At 48.3% G+C, this 20,712-nt stretch overlaps 2 protein-coding genes across 5 annotated transcripts in view; both read left to right on the forward strand.

Annotated features, from left to right (window-relative positions):
• The window catches only part of IGSF3 (immunoglobulin superfamily member 3), a 99,243-nt gene extending 86,954 nt beyond the window's left edge, over positions 1-12,289 (forward strand). For 2 of the 4 annotated variants that reach the window (XM_060300790.1, XM_060300796.1), the window contains exons 9-12: positions 2,290-2,697; positions 6,821-7,297; positions 9,135-9,359; positions 11,543-11,752. In XM_060300790.1, coding sequence (XP_060156773.1) covers positions 2,290-2,697; positions 6,821-7,297; positions 9,135-9,359; positions 11,543-11,628 — 1,196 coding nt within the window. In that variant the 3' untranslated portion in view covers positions 11,629-11,752. Of the gene's footprint in view, positions 1-2,289; positions 2,698-6,820; positions 7,298-9,134; positions 11,753-11,775 lie in introns of those variants that run through there. The other 2 variants (XM_060300801.1, XM_030869166.2) reach the window with 2 other exon arrangements.
• Positions 12,290-15,687: 3,398 nt separating this feature from the next.
• The window catches only part of CD58 (CD58 molecule), a 43,966-nt gene continuing 38,941 nt past the window's right edge, over positions 15,688-20,712 (forward strand). The window contains exon 1 of the mRNA XM_030869168.2: positions 15,688-15,822. Coding sequence (XP_030725028.2) covers positions 15,753-15,822 — 70 coding nt within the window. The 5' untranslated portion in view covers positions 15,688-15,752. The remainder of the gene's footprint in view (positions 15,823-20,712) is intronic.

Consider the following 20,712-nt stretch of genomic DNA (forward strand, 5'->3'; position numbering starts at 1 on the left):
GGTTGCTTTCCTTGATACCCCAGGGCCTTTGTACTTGCTGTTCTCATAACCTGGAATGTGTTGACCATAGATGTCCATCTATCTCGTTCTTCCTCAGGGAGGCATTCCTAGCTCACTTTAACTAAAATGGCACCCTAGTCACTCTGTATCCCCTTTCCCCAGCCCCTTCATAGCACATGTCACCGCCTGGCATACCTATTCATATATGAGTAATTATGAACTACCTGTTCAGATTTTATACTCATGGAAATTCATTTATCATTGGTTATTATGTTCACTGTAGTGAACACTATCACTTGTTCACTCTTAATATATTCAAATTCACTAGACGGGTAGCCGCATGAGTGAGCACAGGTCCTGTTCTCTTTACCATGCTATCCTCACGGCTTGTCTCCCAGGAGGCCTCAATAAAAGTTTATTCTGGGATTTCCCTGGTGGTCTAGTGATGAATACTCCGTGCTTCCACTGTAGGGGGTGCGGGTTCGATCCCTGGTTGGGGAACTAAGATCCCGCATGGCGCGGCATGGCCAAAAAAAAAAAAAAAAAGTTCTGTGATCAAATGGAACCAGATGCAGAAGTCCAGATGTGGCCTGGCCCTTGCTGAACGCCATGGGGCTTGTCCCCTCCTTTCCTCAGGATATTGTATGTCTCACGCTGCCCCAATCCAGGGATTCAGGTCTGCCCACGGTGACATTTCATGCCGACCCTTCTGGTGCATAAAATAGGAAGCTGTGGTCTAAGTGATTCCTGTTGGTATTTCCAGTGACCTACGTCCTGCCTTCAGGCCAGTCCCTGGGGCTTTTGAGAACTGAAGGTTGCCATTAGGCCCACATATGTTCTTTCAGGTTTCTGTTCTTCCTGTCTTTTCTCAGTTCTGACCGTTTTCCCCGTTGGGAGGTCATGGTCACCCTCCCCCACCGTGTTTCCTCTTAGTCATCATTCTGCCTTTCCCTTTTCTCATTTGTGCTGAAACTAAGAGGTTCTTGGTAGGTCCTAAATTTATCAAGGGAATTTCCCCATTGGAGGTTAACAGACTCACCGCAAGCTAACTGGGGCAGTGCACTAGGGCTGTAAGGATTCTTGTCAAAACAGTGAAATCTCTGCTTATGGCGAATAGTAACACTATAAACAGAAAACTCACAGGACACATTAAAACAACACACTCCCCCTTTTCCGTTGAGATTTTTAATTTGTGTGTTTTTCTCGCCCCCCCGCAGCCCCACTTCGTCTAGTCCCCCCCTCCCCCCCTTTTTTAATAAGAAAGCATACATTTATAGAGCTTTTGGAAAATACTAAAAAAGCACAAAGGAGAAAATAACCTTTCAGCCCAGAGACAAGCAGAGTTAATATCTTCCCAAGTATATATTTTCAGAGACTGGTTATTTGAAATATATTCTCTTGTTTTTTTTAAAATTTTTTGACCTTTTATTACAAAGGTGAAATAAATGTGCATTAGAAAACATTCTGACAGTATTAAACTGGAAAAGTGAAAGTCCCTCCCTCCTCAGATATCACTCAGGAGGTGTCCTTCTCAGGGGCTTCTGGGCACTTACAGTGTCATAGCTTTTTAACCCCTCGGGTCCAAAGAGGCTTTTGGGGCCTTTATGAAATTGTATGTGATCAGAGTGTACCGCGTTTAATGACACCTTTTCTCTGGAGGAGAATCTGATTGGCTGAGGTTTCAAACAGCCATCAGTATCAGTCTTTTCTTTACTGATGTCAGATCGGTTCTGTTTCCACCTTGAGAGGGAACCCGTGTGGGGTGTTTTTGGTAAAGAAAGTAAGAACCGCAATTCTCAGGGCCAGCTGGTGAACGTATTAACGTGGCTTTCCCTTGCAGTTCTTTTGAGGCTGACAGCCCAGCACATTCTAGCCATCATGTGGTCAGTTTTAAAAATTTGCTCTCCCAGCAGGGTTCTCACCATGCCCTTTGCTGTCCCTTCCCAGCCACGCCCTCCCCTTGGCCATACTCTTTGTGGTCTGCTGTCCCTTGGACGTGGAGTCATCTACCATGCACGCTTGTCCTCTCCTAAGCATCTGAACCGATGAGAGTTATAAATTAGGGGGCAGCTGTTACCGTAACATTGAACTCCATGAAACTCAGGCACTCAGACCCGTGATCAAGAACTCAGAACGTTCAGGGTGTGCGCCTGAGCAGTGCTTCTGCTGATTGAACGTGCTGCTGTCCTCCTGCGTTTGGAAGGCACCCGCTCACGTCCGCTGGGAAGGGGTGCATGCACGTGGCTCGTTGCTTTCTTGTTGGCAACATCTCTTTCCTCGCCTTTGCAGACAGCCGCCTGAAGCTCAGCCAGGCGCAGGGCAACCTGTCGGTGCTGGAGACGCGGCAGGTGCAGCTGGAGTGTGTGGTCCTGAACCGCACGAGCGCGGCCTCCCAGCTGCTGGTGGAGTGGTTCGTGTGGAAGCCCAATCACCCAGAGCGGGAGACCTTGGCCCGCCTGAGTCGCGATGCCACCTTCCACTACGGAGAGCAGGCGGCCAAGAACAACCTGAAGGGCCGGCTGCACTTGGAGAGCCCTTCCCCGGGCGTGTACCGGCTCTTCATCCAGAACGTGGCGGTGCAGGACAGCGGAACCTACAGCTGCCGCGTCGAGGAGTGGCTGCCCAGCCCTGGTGGCACGTGGTACAGACGGGCAGAGGACACCGCTGGCCAGACGGCTGTTCAAGTCGTGCGACCAGGTGAGAGTTAATGTCCCCAGGCCTCCGCCCTCTTTGGTGGTTCCCCTCTAAGTGTGATATTTTATGCACTGCATAAAATTAGTTAATTTTAAAGTGAACTAATTGTTAATTAAATTAACCCAATTAATTAGTTACTTGCAGTTAAATATATGAGCATTTACGTTGTACATTTGCATTCACAGTTGTCTGAGATTTTTTTTCCCCTAGTGAATGGAAAATTGCACATCTGGCCTTGGCCTAAGGTGATTCTGTTTCTTAGCTAGAGTAGCATTTGTCAATTATTTATTGCAGAGCCTAGAATATTTTCTTTTTAAAGAATACATTCAGATTCAGACAAGTGGCAAAAATCTTGAAACAGGGGGCTTCCCTGGTGGCGCAGTGGTTGAGAGTCCGCCTGCCGATGCAGGGGACACGGGTTCGTGCCCTGGTCCGGGAAAATCCCACATGCCGCGGAGCGGCTGGGCCTGTGAGCCATGGCCGCTGAGCCTGCGCGTCTGGAGCCTGTGCTCCGCAACGGGAGAGGCCACAACAGTGAGAGGCCCGCGTACCACAAAAAAAAAAAAAAAAAAAAAATCTTGAAACAGTAGCCATGTGGTTCAGAAAATTCAGCTTGTGGATTTTCAATGGAAAAGAATTGATTCATATGATTTAAATGGAAAATGACGTAACTGCAGCCGTTATACTCTCACTTCCTAATAATTTTATTGGTACTAATGACTGTTCTTTGTGGCCTTGTGCTTTTCTTTATTGTTGCTTCTAAAGTACCCAAATGCATATAATTACTGGGTAGAATTATTGTTCCACATTCACACACATAATCAAAGCAAAGATGTGCAGGGTTCCTGTGTCCTGCGAAACATCACATCATCCTTCATTCATATCGGAGCAAAGAGTCGGTGATCCCCTGAAGGACATGGAGCGGAAATGCACTGTGAATGCTTTGTCTTGTGTTCTGAGCATCCGGGGTGCTGTTTGTGGTCGTGGGCACCGTTGGAAGCTTTCATAATGTTTTCACATCTAAGTAGAACAGCTCTTTTTGTTGGTGGAATCCTGGAGCTTCACGGTTGTGCCTGCCCCACACATCAATGAACACACTTCGGGGAGTGCATACAGCCTTTGTTACAGGAGAGGGACATTATCTCTCTCCTCCGGGTCTTGCCTAAGCTGGAGGGGAAATTGCCTCTACTTTGAGTCACTCATACTTCCCATGAGCTTTCTTTCCCCCGTCCCCCTTGCTTAGAAGCTGCTGCGTGTCTTTTCCCAAAGGTAAATGGTAAACACAGCAGCTGAGCACTCTCCTCTTCCACCTCCCACCCATTATGGAGATCCGCACACTGAGGCCCCAGGCAGCGTGGGAGGAGGCAGCCAGCTGCGCCCCAGCCACAGTGAGGCTGTTTATGTTCAGTCTTCACCACAGCCCCAAGTGGTAGGTTTTACTGTCGAGGGAACTGAAGCCTGAAGAGAAATGTCGCACAGCCAGTACTTCGAGCAGACTGGGTGGTCGCCCAAGGTTCCCTCCCGCCACACTGTGTGCTCACAATGTGACCCCTAAGTCTGCAGCCCTGAGGCTGCCTTGTGTTCAGTCAGTTGAGTAGCCTTCCTCCCTCCCCCCCTCCTTCCCTCCCTTCCTTCCTTCCTTTCTTCCCTGATTATATAAGGTGATCATTTGGAAAACAGAAAAATATAGTTTTGAAAAGAAAATTTATCTGTGGGGACTTCCCTTGTGGTCCAGTGGTTAAGACTCCGTGCTTCCAGTGCAAGGGGCACAGGTTCAATCCCTGGTCGAGGAACTGAGATCCCCCATGCCCTACAGCCAAAAAAACCAAAAAGTTATGTGTAATCTCACTACCTACATATCTTCATATTCCCTCTGTCTCTCTCCCTCTCTCTCTCTTTCTAAACGAAGTCAGGATCTTATCGTTCTATGTGATTTTTTTTTTCCCCACTCAGCATTCTTTTGTGAGCCTTTCCCCATGTCATTGAAAGCATTTCATGACCACCATTTTTACTGGTTGCATAACATTCATTATGTAGATGTACCTCAAAGCTTTTTTTCTGAGATATAAGTTGAACATATAGAAGACTTGAAATAAAAGAGCTCTAAAAGTTGGGTTAAGAATCGCCTTGCATTGCTTAGGGGCGACCGTAGTACGAAATATACAAACTGAAGGACTACCCTGGGTGAGATTGTAGCTGAGTAGATGAGTAGTTGTGTTTGGCTCACTGGGGAGGAGAGAGAACCACATTCCTCACCCACAGCCCAGAGTCACTGGTCAAGGTCACAGCATGGGAGCATCAGCATGGCCTCGGGGAGGGGCAGGGACGAACTTGTTTCCTGTAGCTTACACACGGAAAAGGAAGGAAAGAGTGTCAAAGGCTGACCAGGGAGATACTCTGGCCTCTTCTAGAAGGGGACAGACACGGGAAGCCAAAAACTTGAGCATTAACAGAGACAGGGCACTTGAAGGGGCCCCGAAAAATTGTGAGCTTTAGACAAGAAGACAGCAAAGAGAGAGTAGATGGGGAACTGAATGTCCCACGGTCCCTGACCACCTTGCCATGATGGGTCCATTGCCTCACTGCACAGCATCTCTCTCTGTTGGCACGTCTGCCTTGCTCCCTGGAGGGATAAGGCGATGAGTGAGGGAGTTTGAGTCACCTGTGAACTGATTTCCCGTCCTGCCGCTTCCCGCCCTCCAGCATCTCTCCCCAGCCCCGGTGAGAGCTGGGCTGGCTGCCACCTATAGCTGGCTCCTAAGCTTTTGTGTCCAGCGGTGCACACAAGGTTCCAGATGTGCTGAGGGGGGTGGGGAGGGGCTTGTTAGAGCCCCACGGAAGCAGTGGTAACCAGCTTTGCGTTCGCTGGCACGCCGATTCAGCCACTTCATTGAAAGCCCAGGACGGTACTTGGGAAATGCTCCTGTTTGGTTGTCGTCCAAGCAGAATCCGATTTGGTCTCTCTGCTTTCGTTGATGCTACATTGGCATCTTTCATGAGCATTTCATAAACAGAGCCAAAGGGAGGCCTTTTAGGAGGTAGGGAGTGAATTACTTGTTTAGAACCTACCCCAGTGAGCCAAAACCCGCGAAAGAAAGAAACAGATACAGCTGTCTGGTGGTGTCTGTGGGATGTGCTTTACCTGCTCAGGTGTCTCTCCGTGGCTAGTCTGCATCTCCCACCTCTGTCAGGACACTGTCTGTGTTATCCTCCTGGGGGTCCATACTCAGGGTGAGGGGCCCTTTCAGGTTTATTGTCTTTTGTTTAGCTTCAATCCTTGGAGAAGTTTTACCTGCTTGGGTTGGTTCCCTGTGGTGTAGGCAGTAATCTACATGCACCCGGTTTCAATTCAAAAGCTGCTGATGGGGTGAATTCATTTCCAAGGGCTGCCATAACGGATTAGCGCAAGCATTGTAGCTTCAAACAACAGAAATCTATTCTCTCTCAGTTCTGGAGGCTAGAAGTGTGAAATCAAGGTGTCATCAGGGCCCTGCTCCCCTGAAGGTTCTAGGGAGGGGTCCTTCCTCGCCTCTTGCAGCTTCTCACAGCCCCGTGTTCCCTGGCTTGTGGCTGCGTCACTCCAGTCTCTGCCTCTGCCTTCCCGTGTCCTTCTCTCTGTGTGTCTCTCTGTGTCCTCTCCTCTTCTTATATCCAGGCCTGCCCCAAATCAGTATATGAGTGCATCTTAACTAATTACATCTGCAAAGACCCTATTACCAGTTAAGGAAATTCGGAGGGTCCAGGTGGACATGAATTTGGGGGGACACTATTCAACCCCACTGCAAGGGGTTACAGTGAAAATAAGTGTCCCTCCCTCCCTGGATTCCTATAAGTATCCATGTTACCAGCTCCTTGTGCATTCTTCCAGATATTCCATGCAAATATAAACAGATTCTTATGTCAGTATAAAACATTTTCTCTTTTCTTCCACTCGATGATGCGTAGAGTACGCAGTGTGCTGTACTCTAACAATTTTTCTTGAATCTCCTCCCACCTCCCTGCACACAACGCCCCCTTGTTCCTTTCAGTGGATACGTAGAATCCTCTTGTATATTACTAGAACATATTTAGTGGTGGACATTTAGGTTGTTTTGAACAGAAATTAAAACAGCCTTATCTCCCCCAGATGCCGCCCTGCAGGTGGACACGGTGGTCCCCAATGCCACGGTGTCCGAGAAGGCGGCTTTCCAGCTAGACTGTAGCATCGTGTCTCGCTCCAGCCAGGACTCCCGCTTCGCTGTGGCCTGGTACTCCCTGAGGACTAAAGCTGGAGGGAAAAGGGGCAGCCCTGGCCTGGAAGATGGGGAGGAGGAAGGGGAGGAGGGGGAAGAAGAGGAGGAAGAGGACCCCACAGAGCGGACGGCCCTGCTGAGCGTGGGCCCAGACGCTGTCTTCGGCCCAGAGGGCAGCCCCTGGGAGGGCAGGCTTCGCTTCCAGAGGCTCTCCCCGCTACTCTACCGGCTCACAGTGCTGCAGGCAAGCCCTCGGGACACGGGCAACTACTCCTGCCGCGTGGAGGAGTGGCTGCCCAGCCCTCAGAAGGAATGGTACCGGCTGACGGAGGAAGAGTCCGCCCCCATCGGCATCCGGGTTCTGGACACAAGTGAGTTTTTCCAGTTTTCAGGGTGTGTGTGTGTGGGGGTCACTGTTGATTCCAGCTGTCCGGAAGATAAAATCAGAGCTTGATGGTGGACTACTAAGCAGTTTTCTTGCCTGTTGTGGGCATTTAGGATTTGACAAACCAGTTCATAAACTGACCCTTGATTGCCCTTGGGAAAAATAGAGAGAGGAATTAAAGTGATAATTGAAGTGATGATCTTTATAATAAGCTTGATGCTCCACCAGATTCAATTTTCGTTGGATTTCATTATACAAGTGTATTGTTAGATGTTACCTTGTTAACTCGTTAGAATAGCCAGCTTAGTCTCTTCTTAGCAAATCAGCAGCAGAAGAGGAAGAAAAAATAAAATGAAGTCTGAGTACCTCACTGCCATTCTCCCTTTTTCTCAAGTTCCTGAGTCATTTTTATTTCGGAGGGTAACTTGGAGGATTAGGTGGATTTTGCATGGTTAGTTGGGAAGACCAGCCTAGAAGGGCAGTAATGTTACAGAGCATCTGGAAAGAGCTTGGCAGCAGCTCTGTTAGCCAACAGCTATTGCTACAGAATGATCCAGAACCCAATGTTTTTATAATACCGAGGGACTCATGAACAGAGACTGGAGGAAATTCTTGCTGACCTGAATTATTAGCTCTAACGAGGAGCCCTTTTGGTTGGCCTTCTGTCAAAATGTGGAATTTATCAGACTGAAAATGGTGTTTGTTATAGTAGAATTAGCCTATGATACAGAAATTAAAAATCGGCTAAAAATTTCAACTTCTTCTCAATCACAACATTTTATCAGATCATTTTCAGTTTTGTCAGCTTTTTCTTTTCTTTGATAACCTCCTGTTTATTAAATAGAACCTTATGAAATTGAGATTTCGTTGGTCAAAAGTGTTTGATATCAGTAGTCTCATAGACCTTGGAAATCTAGTAAGTGTACGTTAAATTTTCTTAATAATACTGATGAGCAACAGCTGTGCGGTAGAAAGGAAAGCCCAAAAAACCCCCCCAAAAAACCCTAAATCATACTTAGACCCCCTAATGATCTGCTGAATAACCCACTGTCCAAAAGTACAAGGGAAGGTGTTTAGACCACATTTTTTTCAGCCCACGGTGGCTGTCCAAACTTAGTAAACTTCATAGCACACAGGGATCATCCAGCAGCCTTATTTTACAGAGAAAATGCAGCCTCCCAGAGCCCAGGCTCCTGTCACAGAGCAGCAGTCCTTGATGAGGTCAGGGGTGTGAGGTTTCCTTCTCCTCTGTATCCAGGAATGACTAACACTGTGTTCTGTGCAGCCACAGATACACTGCAGACATTTGTAAGTGGTCCATAACGACTTTTTAATTGATAACATTAATCAAATGAGCATCATTTCTGGTAAAACTGCTCTCAGAAGCTGGTGGGTACAGAATGTGTTCTGTTCCAAAGAAGGACATTGGCAGCAGAACTAAGTGCAAAGGGACACGTAAAATACAACCAGGAAGGAGGTTCAGGCTGAAGTGGATTCAGCATCTTCACCACCCCCAGATACAGTTGAGTTCACAATCAATAAATAACACTTTCTTGTGTGGCTTTCCGAGCAATACAACTGACTCCTAGTGGGAAATGGAGGCATGGCTTTGTTTGAACTTCCAGCTGTGTTGGAAGAGATGCGGTTGTGAAAACAAGAATACCAGGGTAGTCTGCCCTCCAGTAGTGGCAGGAGGGGAAGGACAGGGTGGATGCAGGAGTCCTGCCAAGTTGCATCCATGCAGTTGCGTGGGGTCTTCAGGAGTGAGTGAGAGTCCAGGTTCTCAGCCCTCATTGTCCTGTCACCCTCTCGGTCCTTTTCAGGTTCCACCCTGCAGTCCATCATCTGCTCCAACGACGCGCTCTTCTACTTCGTCTTCTTCTACCCTTTCCCTATCTTTGGCATCCTTATCATCACCATCCTGCTGGTGCGCTTCAAGAGCCGGAACTCCAGCAAGAACTCCGACGGGAAGAATGGGGTGCCCCTGTTGTGGATCAAGGAACCACACCTCAACTACTCCCCCACTTGCCTGGAGCCCCCTGTGCTCAGTATCCACCCAGGAGCCATAGACTAAGGGGACCCCTGGCGGTCATAAGCCACAGAGGAGCTGAGGCTCTCCCCACTGCCTCTTGCTCTGCGATCAGACAGCGGACAGCACCCGACCTCTGGGGCGCTCCCACGGAACGCGGTCGGACTTGCGAAGCGTTCGGAGTCGCCGCTCAGCCAGAGGCGGACCGCCTCTAGGTGGCAGTCTTGGTTGGTTATAGCTATTTTCGAGCAGGTGGCGCCATCCTGCCGAATTAGGTTGCTTGTTTCTGTTTTCGGTAATGTGGTGAGTAGCTCCTGGTGCCACGTCTACTCACTGGTTTATATAGCATTCTCAGATATAGATGTTACAGGGGTTCTTATTCTTTGTAAGGGACGCTTTTTCAATCCCTTTGGTTTACGCTTTTTGGATTCCGTCATGTTGTGGACAAATTACCCTTAAATACGACTGATGGCAGCGGGAAGGACGAACTTTATAGAGCAAAGGAATCTTTTCCAAGACTTTTTTTCATTTTTGCACACTTGAAAATGCCACCCATGGATCAAAATATACCCAAACATTTTTTACTTCCTTAACGAGACTTGAAAATTATGTGTAGTGTGGGCCCAATTTGTATCTTATATTTTCCCTCAGCTGGAGTTGTTGGAACCACTTTGTAGTCAAGATGAAAGCATTGAATTTTGCTTCAAAGAACTGTATGTACAAGATAAATCCTGCATAACCCCACTAGGAGTAGATAGCGCCCAGCCTAGCCTATCTGTTGGGGAGGCAATAGGCTTCATCCCAACCTTGCCAAAAAATGAGCAGACTCTGTTGGAGAACGAGTCAGAAGCTCCAAACAGCACACACTTGGCAAGTTAAAGTGGGCAGAGGGCTGCTTTTAGCAGCTACTGACTTTCAGATTGATCAAAGTCACTGATTAGTGAAAGAAGGAACCAAGGCTGGTCGTTGGTTTGGTCTGTTCTGCAAGGGCAGTCTCTGACTGATAATTGCGAGCAGGTGGGCTTCTGTTTTCAGGTGCTTTGCCAAACTCTTAAGGGAAAATGGCCAGTGAGCCTGCAGAGGGCCCAGCAGCCCCCACATACACTGTCGGGAGGCACTGGGGGCTGGCTGACAGCTAAGGTTCGTGAACGTTGGGACAGTCAGCCAGCGGTGAGGGGGGGTTTCCAGAGCCAGCCACTGTAGAACAGGGAGGAATAACTACCTCCCTGGAGATATGAAGACTAGGTTTTCCTTCTTCCTTCCAATTAGATTTTTCTCAAAGGTACGGATGTCTCTCTCCTTCGCCGTTTGACCTGCATCTCACTGCCATAAGAATATCTGCCCAGGTGAGGCCCAGACGCGGCCCTTTGTAATCTTTATGGATTACCTCATCTCAGCAGAGAGTGACCACATGCCTTTGTCCGTGGATTTTTTCTCTTTCCCTTTCTTAGCTCTTGTTTGCGGCTTTAGGTGATTTGGTTGTTCACTGTCGTGGCAGCTTTTCATTTGAATGCCCCTTAAAGCCTGGCGAAGGCCAGCGTCACCTGTTCTTTCGCACTTGCTGGGCAAGATGCCGGGCTCCGGAGCATCATCGGTTGCAAGTGTTTCCTTTCGTGCACTCCACGAAGATGTCTTCCTGCCCTGGCTTTCTCAAATTTTGCTGGCCACAAGTTCCATCTCCCTTCCTTATGAACTTGCAGTTTGAATCCCAAGGGAGTTCCCACTTTGGAAAAAACCTCCAGGGATTCTGGAACTAGGTCTAACCAGAGAGATTAGTGTGAAACCCTGTTCTGGGACAGAACAGACTCCAGGGGAGCGCTATAGGATTCCAGGCCACGTGGGTACTGACCCTCATTGGCGTGTGCGGGTGTGCAGGGGGCCTGGGTGCTCGGCAGGTGCTTTGATGTGTCATAGCCAAGGGGGAAGCAAGGCAACTGCCCAACCGTCTTCTGAGGGGCTTGCATAGCCTGCCTTCTCTCCCTCCCAGATACACCGGTCCTCTCCTGTGAGACTGTGTAGGTGCGGCCGCCTGAATCCCACTGAAGCCTCATGTGCTCATCCCCATTGCTTGTGCTGCATCAATGCTGTAGAGGTTACACAGCAGGTGCAGTGTTGAGGACATAAGGCGGTCTTTGGCCCCATTTCTTCACTTCAGGGTGTGGGCTTTCAGTGGGAAATTGCTGGACCTTAATTCATAGTCAGCTCGAGAAGACGATGTACATTCCCTCTGTCTGAAAGGAAAGATGCCGGAGGGCTGGCTGGAACTGGGACACATAATGAAGATCTGAGTTTGAATTGGTTCACAGAAGAAAGAAAAGCCAGTGCTGCACATAAGTAAGTGAAGCACTTGCAGGAGATTTGAAAGGAAAAAAGAAACCGAAGCCAGTATTTTAATAACTTTTTTTTTTTTTTCTGTGCGTTTTCTGTTGGGCCAGGGGATACTGTCAAAGGGTGAGCTTTTCAGCTTTCTATGAAAATCCCCAGGACCTTCTTTCTTTGGCCATTTCTATGGAAATGTGGCGTCAGATGAGTGATAATGGTGGCCTCCGGTGGCTGGGAAACCTCACTGCAAGTTGCCTACAGGAGAGACACGCAGAGGAAAACTGCCGACTGCTCTCTTGACTTATCTACATCTACGATGTTGCATTAATGAAAAACGACACTGTGCTAGGCCCGTTCCAGGACATGGATATGACCACACCCTCTTTCCCTAGGGTGTTTCTGTAGCAAGTTTTCATATTCTTTTCAAACAATGGTTTCTCTGCGTTAACTTTTGAAGAAGAAAAAAAAGAGGTAGGGTAGGCAAACTACCCATGCATGATGTAGAGAGCTGTTGATTTGTTTTTGTTTGTTTTTTTAAAGGAAAACTATTTGTAAGATGTTGCACTAAAATGTTTTATATACACTTCAGAGACCTGTAGTAAATTATGTTGAAAATATGGCTGTTTACATTGACTAGAGTCCACTGTCCTTCTTTCTCCTCGCTAATCAGCCACTCTGTCTACGGAGCTGTGCCCTGGGGGCCTGGAGTTCTGCCCCTGACTTTGGCTTGCTAAACTCAGCGTTTGTGAATTGCGGCTTCTATTATCACGCCTCACCCCCAGTGCAAGTGGCACCTTTGTACAAGTGATAAAAACCACCCCTTTCTCAAGACACTTTACTCTCAGCTGCTGAAAATGTGCGTATATCACACATACATACATACATACACATCCACCCTGACTGTCAAGGGCAGAGTCGTGCACCGCTCAACACACAGGCCTGGAGGCCTGACAGGCCAGTTCAGAATCTAGCTTTCTTTTGGGTGGGAGTGGGGTGGAGGTGGGGAGACAGGATGCAGTGAGAGGAGACTGATAGAGGAGGGGAGCAGGAACCTGGGACAACGTTCTCCTTTGTCTTGGCAGCAAGAGCACACCATCTTCTTCAGACTCTGTCGTATTGTCCTGACAGTGAAATGCTCAGCAAGCCTTTTCCAGGATGGAGGAAAGCGCAGGAGCTGCGCATTCCCGTGCACTGAGCCCACGGAACACACCCATCTCTGTTCCCTGCACAACTCAAATGCTGGGAGGTTTTGGGGGGAGTTCACCACATCTGCAAATTGAGAAGAATAATAGAATGTTTAAAGCTATAGCAGCGACACGTGTTTAGTCAGAACCCGTCTGTAATTCTTTAAAATTCACAGAATGCAAAAGGAACTAGATGGAGGTAAAAAGCAGGAGGTACTTCCTTTTCTTCTTCTTCTTTTTAAAACTCAAGCCTTTCAAAGGCTTTAATATGTGCTTTCCTCTGCTCCCCAGCCCCATTTGCTGCATCCTTATCAACTTCTTGCAGCTGCTGGCTTGGTCGAGAGTTGAAATGTGACTGTTTATCTCTTGGGTACCCAGAATGGTTCCATGTTAAGTCTTATGTATTATTTTTGCCTAATTTTTTCCAAATGCTCTCTTTTTGCCAGGGAGCATTTTAAAAAGGGAAACAGAGTATTATGGAATAAAGATTACCCCCCCCACACACACACACCCTTGGTGCAAATCCGCCCAGGGTTGATATAAATGAAGTGAATATACACTTCCATATGGGGCAAGGACGATTTTCACGTATGCAGGATTAGAATCAGTGTTTTGCTCTGTCTTTCTAGGATTCCCAAGCTTCTTGGGTGTAGTTCCAAGCTTGGCAAGAACTAGAGCCAGAGAACTAGAGCGGCATGCTGGGAAGAGCAGCAGCCCATCCACGCCACACAAGCAGACTGAACGAGCCGTCCTTTTTTCCCTTCTAGTCCATGCTTCTTTACAGTGACGAGCAGATAAAACTGGACCTCTCAACCCTGGTCACAGGATGTAAAATACATCCAGCCCTCCTTTGGGTGGCCAGTGCTCAGTATATGGATAGGGCCTTTTGGCCCATCTGCCTAATGCATTGCAGGTCCAGCCTTTCTGAGCCACTTTTGACTCATGAAGTCTGCTAGACCAGGCATATAAGGGCTTCTAAAAATGTTTGCTGGAAGCACAGCATTTCTCTTGATGAAAGAGCTGGCACCATTCGTTGGCCAGAGAAGCAGCCAATCGAGGAAGACCTACTAAACCATTCCTTGCCTGATACCTGGAGACCGTGACCTGGGGAATACTTCCCAGCCCAGGTGACTGGGCAGTCCTTTCCTCAGCCCTGCTCTCGAGGGGGCTGACAGCTTTTGCTGGCCAGTCCAAACAGCAGTATAGCTGCCCATCCTGTATGAAAGGGTAAGAGTGGTACTTTGGACTTACCCTGGGTTGGACTCCCAGTTCTGCACCTTACTCTGTGTCCTTGGGCAAGTCATTTACCTTCTCAGAGCCTCAGTTTCCTAATCTGTAAAAACAAGGACAGCAATAAGATTAAATTAATGCAGGTAATGCACTTAACACAGGGCTTGGCTCATAGTAAGTACTCAACAGATGTTTGCTGTTAGATCACTTCCCAGCTCAAAAACTTTGAGGGGCTCCCCAGTGTTTAAAGTTCTGATTCCATCTTATCCTTCCAAGTTAGCCCGAGTTCTTACCAGCCCAGAGCAGAGGAGAAACTTGATCGTCTCACATTTTGCGCTACACACTGTACCTGCCTTGTGTTCCCAATATCTTCAGATGATAGGGAATGTCTAAGCTCATGGTACAGAACATCAGTCCCAGAAATTTCACGGATATAGACACCTTTTACAATTTCATGGCTAATGTAAGAAATAATTTATGAATTCCTAACAGGGCAGTTCAAGTGTCTTGAGTGGAGGTCCCCACCCGAGGATGATGGTAATGACAGCAACAATAAAGCACACTTCCACCGCTTCACAACTGGCAAACATGTTGGTGTTTGTCGGGACGTCAGAGAGTCCCGTTCAAGAGTCCAGCTCATGGGAGGAGTTTCCTCCTCACATGGTAACGACGGCAATGGCTGAGCAGGGATTATTCTGGTGCCACTGTCTGAAAGAATGGGGGCTGACCGGGAGACTGATGCCAGTAGCTGGTTCTGGGAATACAGTAGTAATTGAGTCTGGGATCAGATGGATTTGAGGGGAGAGGACTAACGAATAAGATGCGGAATTCCAAGCGCCCGCTGCAGCACGAGGGAGAGAGGTTTGGGGAGGCCAAACGGAGAGGGAGTGAGCAGCGCTGACTCCCCAGCCTGAGGGCGAGTCCACAGTAGAGATGGAGGAAGAGTGAAACAAAGAGGAAACGGAGAAAGGAGGAACCCAAGGCTGGAAATCCCAGTTCCCAGTGAGGGAGTGTTGGGGTGAGGTCCGTCTTAACGAGAAGGTGGCTGCACTTGAATGAGGAGAAGCAGGCACTTGGGGGAGGAGGATTGGGGCCGCACCAGGGGACCCCACACAGTCTAGCAGTCGTCTAGAATGTTGCCCGTTTCCTTTTGTCTTAATATTTGACAAAGCTGCCTTGTCCAGGGTCGTAGTAGCGAAGTGACTGGCAGGAAAAGCGAGGCTGCGCGACTGCGGCTGCTGGAAAGCGCTGAAGGAATAAAGCGCTTCAGAACCTCCCTGTCCCGGCACAGAGCTCTGCTGTCACCTCCAGCCGAGTGGGGCGCAGTTTTCGGGAAGCGACGGTCCGATACCCCCGGCTATGGGGGCGTCTCCATCACGTTCCAAATGCCAAGGAAAAGTGCGGGACGTGCGGGAGTAACGAGGATAAACCTGGTGTGAACACGCAAGCCACTTTTGGGGGAGAGCTCCACAGAGGAGGGGGGGCGGCAGAAGAGCAGGAAGTACCCGGGGCCCAGACCGCGTTCTCGGGAGGGGAAGAAAACGCGCGCCAAGACGTCATCCGGGGCCTGGCGGGACGCGCGGGGCGGGGCGCACCGCGGGGCGGGCTCTCTCTCCGTCCGGCAGGCCGAGGCGACGCCCGGCTGGGTCCCTGTCGCGGAAGCTGGCCCGTCCGCTATGGCCGCGGGGAGCGCCGCGGGGTGGGCCGTGGGGGCCCTCGGAGTGGTCTGCCTGTTGCTCCGGTTGGGTGAGTGGAGGCCTCCCCCGGGAGCCCGCGGGGACCGGCAGCGCGGGGTGTCAGTGGCCCCGGGGCTCCAGGGTCGGGTGGACGGGCGCGGCCCGAGGCCGCTGCAAGGTGGGGTGGTGGGGTTGGCGTGGGGCACGCAGCCCGCGCGCGGGACTTGGTCGTGTCACCCACAGGTCTCCCTAGGGTGGTCAGCAGGAAACGTGGACCGCAGACTCTGAAGCCTGTTTGGGAAAAAGAAGGACGCGACTCCTTCTCGTTCACCTCCCCTAGGCTCTTTCCTCCCTCTGGGGAGCTTTCTTAACCTCCACGATCCCCGATTCCCACTCGTGTTCCTCCGGAAGGGGTGCCTTTTCAGTGCGACTCAAGTGACTAAGTTACTGCTTCCAGCCGGAGGTGCCGTAGCGCAGAACTTGAGGGGAACTTGGTTCGCCGCTTCCGCAGCGCGGGAGCTTGTCTCGGGCTGGCCTCCCTGGCCAAGGAACGCGCTCTTTGCGCGCGCGCCGGCCTCCGCGCTGGGGTTGGGCGCGCTGCGGCCAAAGTCAAGTATGCCCGCACCCGCGCGGAGGGCGGCAGTTCAGAACTGCTCTGCAGCGGGAAGGCGAGGGCCTCAATTCAGAATTCCTAAGGAGTGTCGGCTGGTCCCCTTTCCCCTCCCTTCCGGACATGAAAGGACTAACATGTGAGTGTCTAGGACTGTGTTCATCCCTTTCACGCTTCTTCAGCTAAATCGTTACGACAGCGCCATGAAATAGTTATCTTTGTCTCAATTTTTTACCTCCCCACCCTTAGCAACCTCTCCCCACACAGGCCCCTAGTTAAGTCATAACCAAACCCCTGAAGCATAGTAACAACCCCCTTAACTAGTACTTCTTTTCTTGGAATTTCCTGCCACCGGCCCCTTAGCCCACACCCCTGATGAACCTCCCCTCTCCACTCTGCGTTCAGCGTTTATTGAGTGCCTTTGGGGTGCATGCATCTGTGGCTTACAGCCTGCGGAATGGGGGGTTGAGATACGTTCAAAAGAACCTACGGTGTAAGGCACAGAAGTAAATGTTTTAAGAGAGGTAAAGTGCTGTGGGCGTGCAGGGGGAAGACAGCAACATCTTTTGTGAAATCAAATATCTTTTGTGAAGCAGAAACTTCATGGAAGGGAGGGTATTTGAACCTGGCCTCCGAGGACAGGTGGTATGTGAACATGCCGTGATGTGGGAAAAGATTCCAAGAGCAGGAGACCAGGAAAGAAAGACAGGGGAGCAGGGTGTAGAGGGTGACCTTGGGCAGTAGGGAGTCATCAGTGTCACTGCAGAGTTGCAGTGCCCACGGGAGCTTGAGGCCCCCTAGGGGAGCCCTGAATGTCCTCTTTGAGAGTTGGGATTCTCTTCTGCAGGCGAAGGAGACCTCTTTCTGGGCCTGACAGGATCAGAGCCATCCACTTAGGAAGAATTAATCTGGCAGCAGTAAAGAGAAATGATTGTAGTTGAGAGGAATTGGAGGTGGGGGACCAGGGCAGGTACCATCACAGACCCCAAAGAGCTGTGAGGGTTTCATATGCTGGTGGCTATGGGCAGGAGGGAGAGGCATATACAGAGGTTGAAGGGATAAGGTAACTCCTCCAGAGGCACAGGTCTCTCCCCGGTCCCAGAATGCACCTTTGGTCACTACTGCCTGCTCTGTGCTCTCTCTTCAACTGAAAACCCAGTTTACCCATCAAGCCACACCTCCTCTAGGAAGATCCTCTGAACTAGCTGGTTTCTCCCACCTAATTCATTTATTTATTCAGACGTCATTTCATTCTGCAAGCATGAATATCGCCTTCTCTGAATAGGCTTTGCGCTAAGGGAAACCGTGTAGGTCTGCAGTGAGCCCTTTGGGGGCCAAACCCACCTCACTAGGGAAAGCTGCCTAACAGTGATGAAGAGTATCTGCTCCCAGAGAGATACCTGGCCTCTGACCTGGCCCCGCTCCTCGCAGTTAAAACTTCTGTAAGTTACCTTACTTCTGTGTGCCTCCACACCTTTGCCTTTAAAGAGAGCGCCATTCACATGAGAGAAAGGATAATAATAATATCTGCTTAATAGGATGACTGTGAGCATCAGCCATTCAACACGCACTTATGGACTATCAACTATGTGTCAGCACTGGGAAGCTTACATTATAGTGGGGGAGAGACAGTAAGGAAATAAAGCAGTAACTATGTAGTTGTTGGGTGGTGGTGAACATTTACTAATATAGAGATTACTAGTGCAGAGGCAAGGGAAATGGAAGTGGTTAATAGTTCCTTTTAATTTTCTAAAATTCTGGAAGATTTAAAATCTTTAGAATAGTTGCCAAAATAGTAAAGTGAACACTTACACACCTTTCTTCTTGAATCACCACTTATTAACATTTTATCACATTTGGGTTACATCTCTCTATATACACCCACACCCATCCAGTTAACTTTTTTGTTGTTGTTAAATCATTTGAGAATTGCAGTTCTTATGACAACTTAACCCTAAATATTTCAACATAGGTCTTTTTTTTTTTTAATATTTGTTTATTTATTTTGGCTGTGCCACGTCTTAGTGGCGGCACGCGTGCAGGATCTAGTTCCCCAACCAGGGATTGAACCTGGGCCCCCGGCATTGGGAATGAGTAGTCTTACCCACTGGACCACCAGGGAACTTCCAACATAGGTTTTCTAAGAATAATATGTTTGCAGTTAAGCCCTGGCACCATTATCACAGTCAGGAAATATAGCTTGATACAATACTGTTTTCAGATAGGGTCCAGAAGCCGATCTTGGATCACACACCAGATTTGGTAGTCATTCCTCTTTAATCCCCTTAAATCTAAAAATCTAAACTGTTGCCAGCTTCTTTTTTTTTTTTTTTTTTTGCGGTACGCGGGCCTCTCACTGTTGTGGCCTCTCCCGTTGCGGAGCACAGGCTCCGGACGCACAGGCTCAGCGGCCATGGCTCACGGGCCCAGCAGCTCCGTGGCATGTGGGATCTTCCTAGACCGGGGCATGAACCCGTGTCCCCTGCATCGGCAGGCGGACTCTCAACCACTGCGCCACCCCGGAAGCCCAAGCCAGCTTCTTTTTTTCTTTTTCTCTTTTCTCCTTTATGGTATTGCCCTTTTTGAAGGGGTCTGGACTAGTTTTTTTTTTTTTTTTAATAAAAATGTCCCTCGATGTTGAAGTACATGCTTAGATTCAGGTTTAAACATTCCTGGGCAGGAATTCGCACAGGTGTGCATCTTATCAGACTGCAGATGCAGTCCATTTCTCTCATTATTGGAGACGTTAATGTTGATGATTTGGTTAAGGTGAGGTCCACCAGATTTCTCCATTGTAGAGGAGAAAATACAAGCGTGTGAGTACAGATTTTGCATGCTTGGTTCCAAACCACTGGAAATATCGCAATAAAGCAAGCCATAGCGAGTTTTTTGATTTCCTAGTATATTTAAAAGTGATGTTTATACTATACTGTAGTCTATTAAGTGTGCCATAGCATTATGTCTAAAAAAAATGTACATACCTTAATTAAAAGATACTTTATTGCTAAAAAATGCTAACTACCATCTGACAGTGCAGAGTTGTCACAAAACTTTAATTTGTAAAAAAACACAATATCGGGCTTCCCTGGTGGCGCAGTGGTTGAGAGTCCGCCTGCCGATGCAGGGGACACGGGTTCGTGCCCCGGTCTGGGAAGATCCCACATGCCGCGGAGCGGCTGGGCCCGTGAGCCATGGCCGCTGAGCCTGCGCGTCCGGAGCCTGTGCTCCGCAGGGGGAGAGGCCACAACAGTGAGAGGCCCGCGTACCGTAAAAAAAAAAACAAAACAATATCTACAAAGCACAGTAAAGCAAAGCACAATAAAATGGGTATGTCTGTAATACCTGATTCATTAAGTAACACTTTGAGATTGTGTGAATATCCTGTTTTCCAACAATCTTTCACCCAATGTTTTACAACCCAGTGGTGATTCTTCCCGCTAAAATGTTTGTAGATAGCAATTTTGTATCCCTATTTTGTTTATACTTTATTGACATTCTTCAGTAACAAAGAGCTTCTGCACCTCCCTTTTTAATTTTCTTTTTTTTTTAATACTAGTAAGGACTCGTGTATTATTTAAGATGGCATTCCTGTCATTTTTCATTTTGATGCTCAGTGATTCTGTATTTGGCAAGTGAGAACCCTTCCAAGTTTCAGTGTCCTTTTGCCATGTTTCCCTCAGTTTTGAGCACTTTCCTTACTTTCTGGTGTAGAAGGGTGTTCTGGACTCGTTTTGTTCTTTTCCTGACTCAGCCTTGGAATCATTAGATTCCTTTTTTCCTGTTAGTGGGGGATGGTATTTAGAAATTAAGACCTGGGTGCTAGGTGTGCTCAAGACTCTTGGAGCCATAGCTTCTAGGCCCTGTCAGTTTTCAGTGCTAGGAAATAGTTTTCACAAAGTCAGGCATTCATCTTGTTACTGCAAAAGCTAATCCAACAATTCAGTTTTTCCTTTTCCTCCATTCCATATTAGTACCTCCCTTCCCCAAGGCGTGAATTCTATTCTTAGTAGCATTAGTATATTTTCCAAATCTACATTAAACACAAACTAATTCCATAATTGCTATGCCAATACTACTCCCAAGCACAAACTTTACTAAATACAGTTCAAGATTTCTTAGCAGTTCTTTTTATTCTTTCATATATCCCACTAAATATGTATAGAACACTGTATTTTCAATTTATTTGAATTTTTCTTCTGTGTGGTTATGTTATCAAAGTGATACATAGTTGCATTAATTTGTTTCTCTTTCTATTCAGTTTTAGGGTTTCCCCCACCTTGATTTAATTTTTAAATATGTAAACTATTAACATGGTTCAAATCAAAACCATATACAGCTGGCCTTCCATAT

Source organism: Globicephala melas, chromosome 1, assembly GCF_963455315.2.
Source record: "Globicephala melas chromosome 1, mGloMel1.2, whole genome shotgun sequence".
Classification (NCBI taxonomy): Eukaryota; Metazoa; Chordata; class Mammalia; order Artiodactyla; family Delphinidae; genus Globicephala; species Globicephala melas.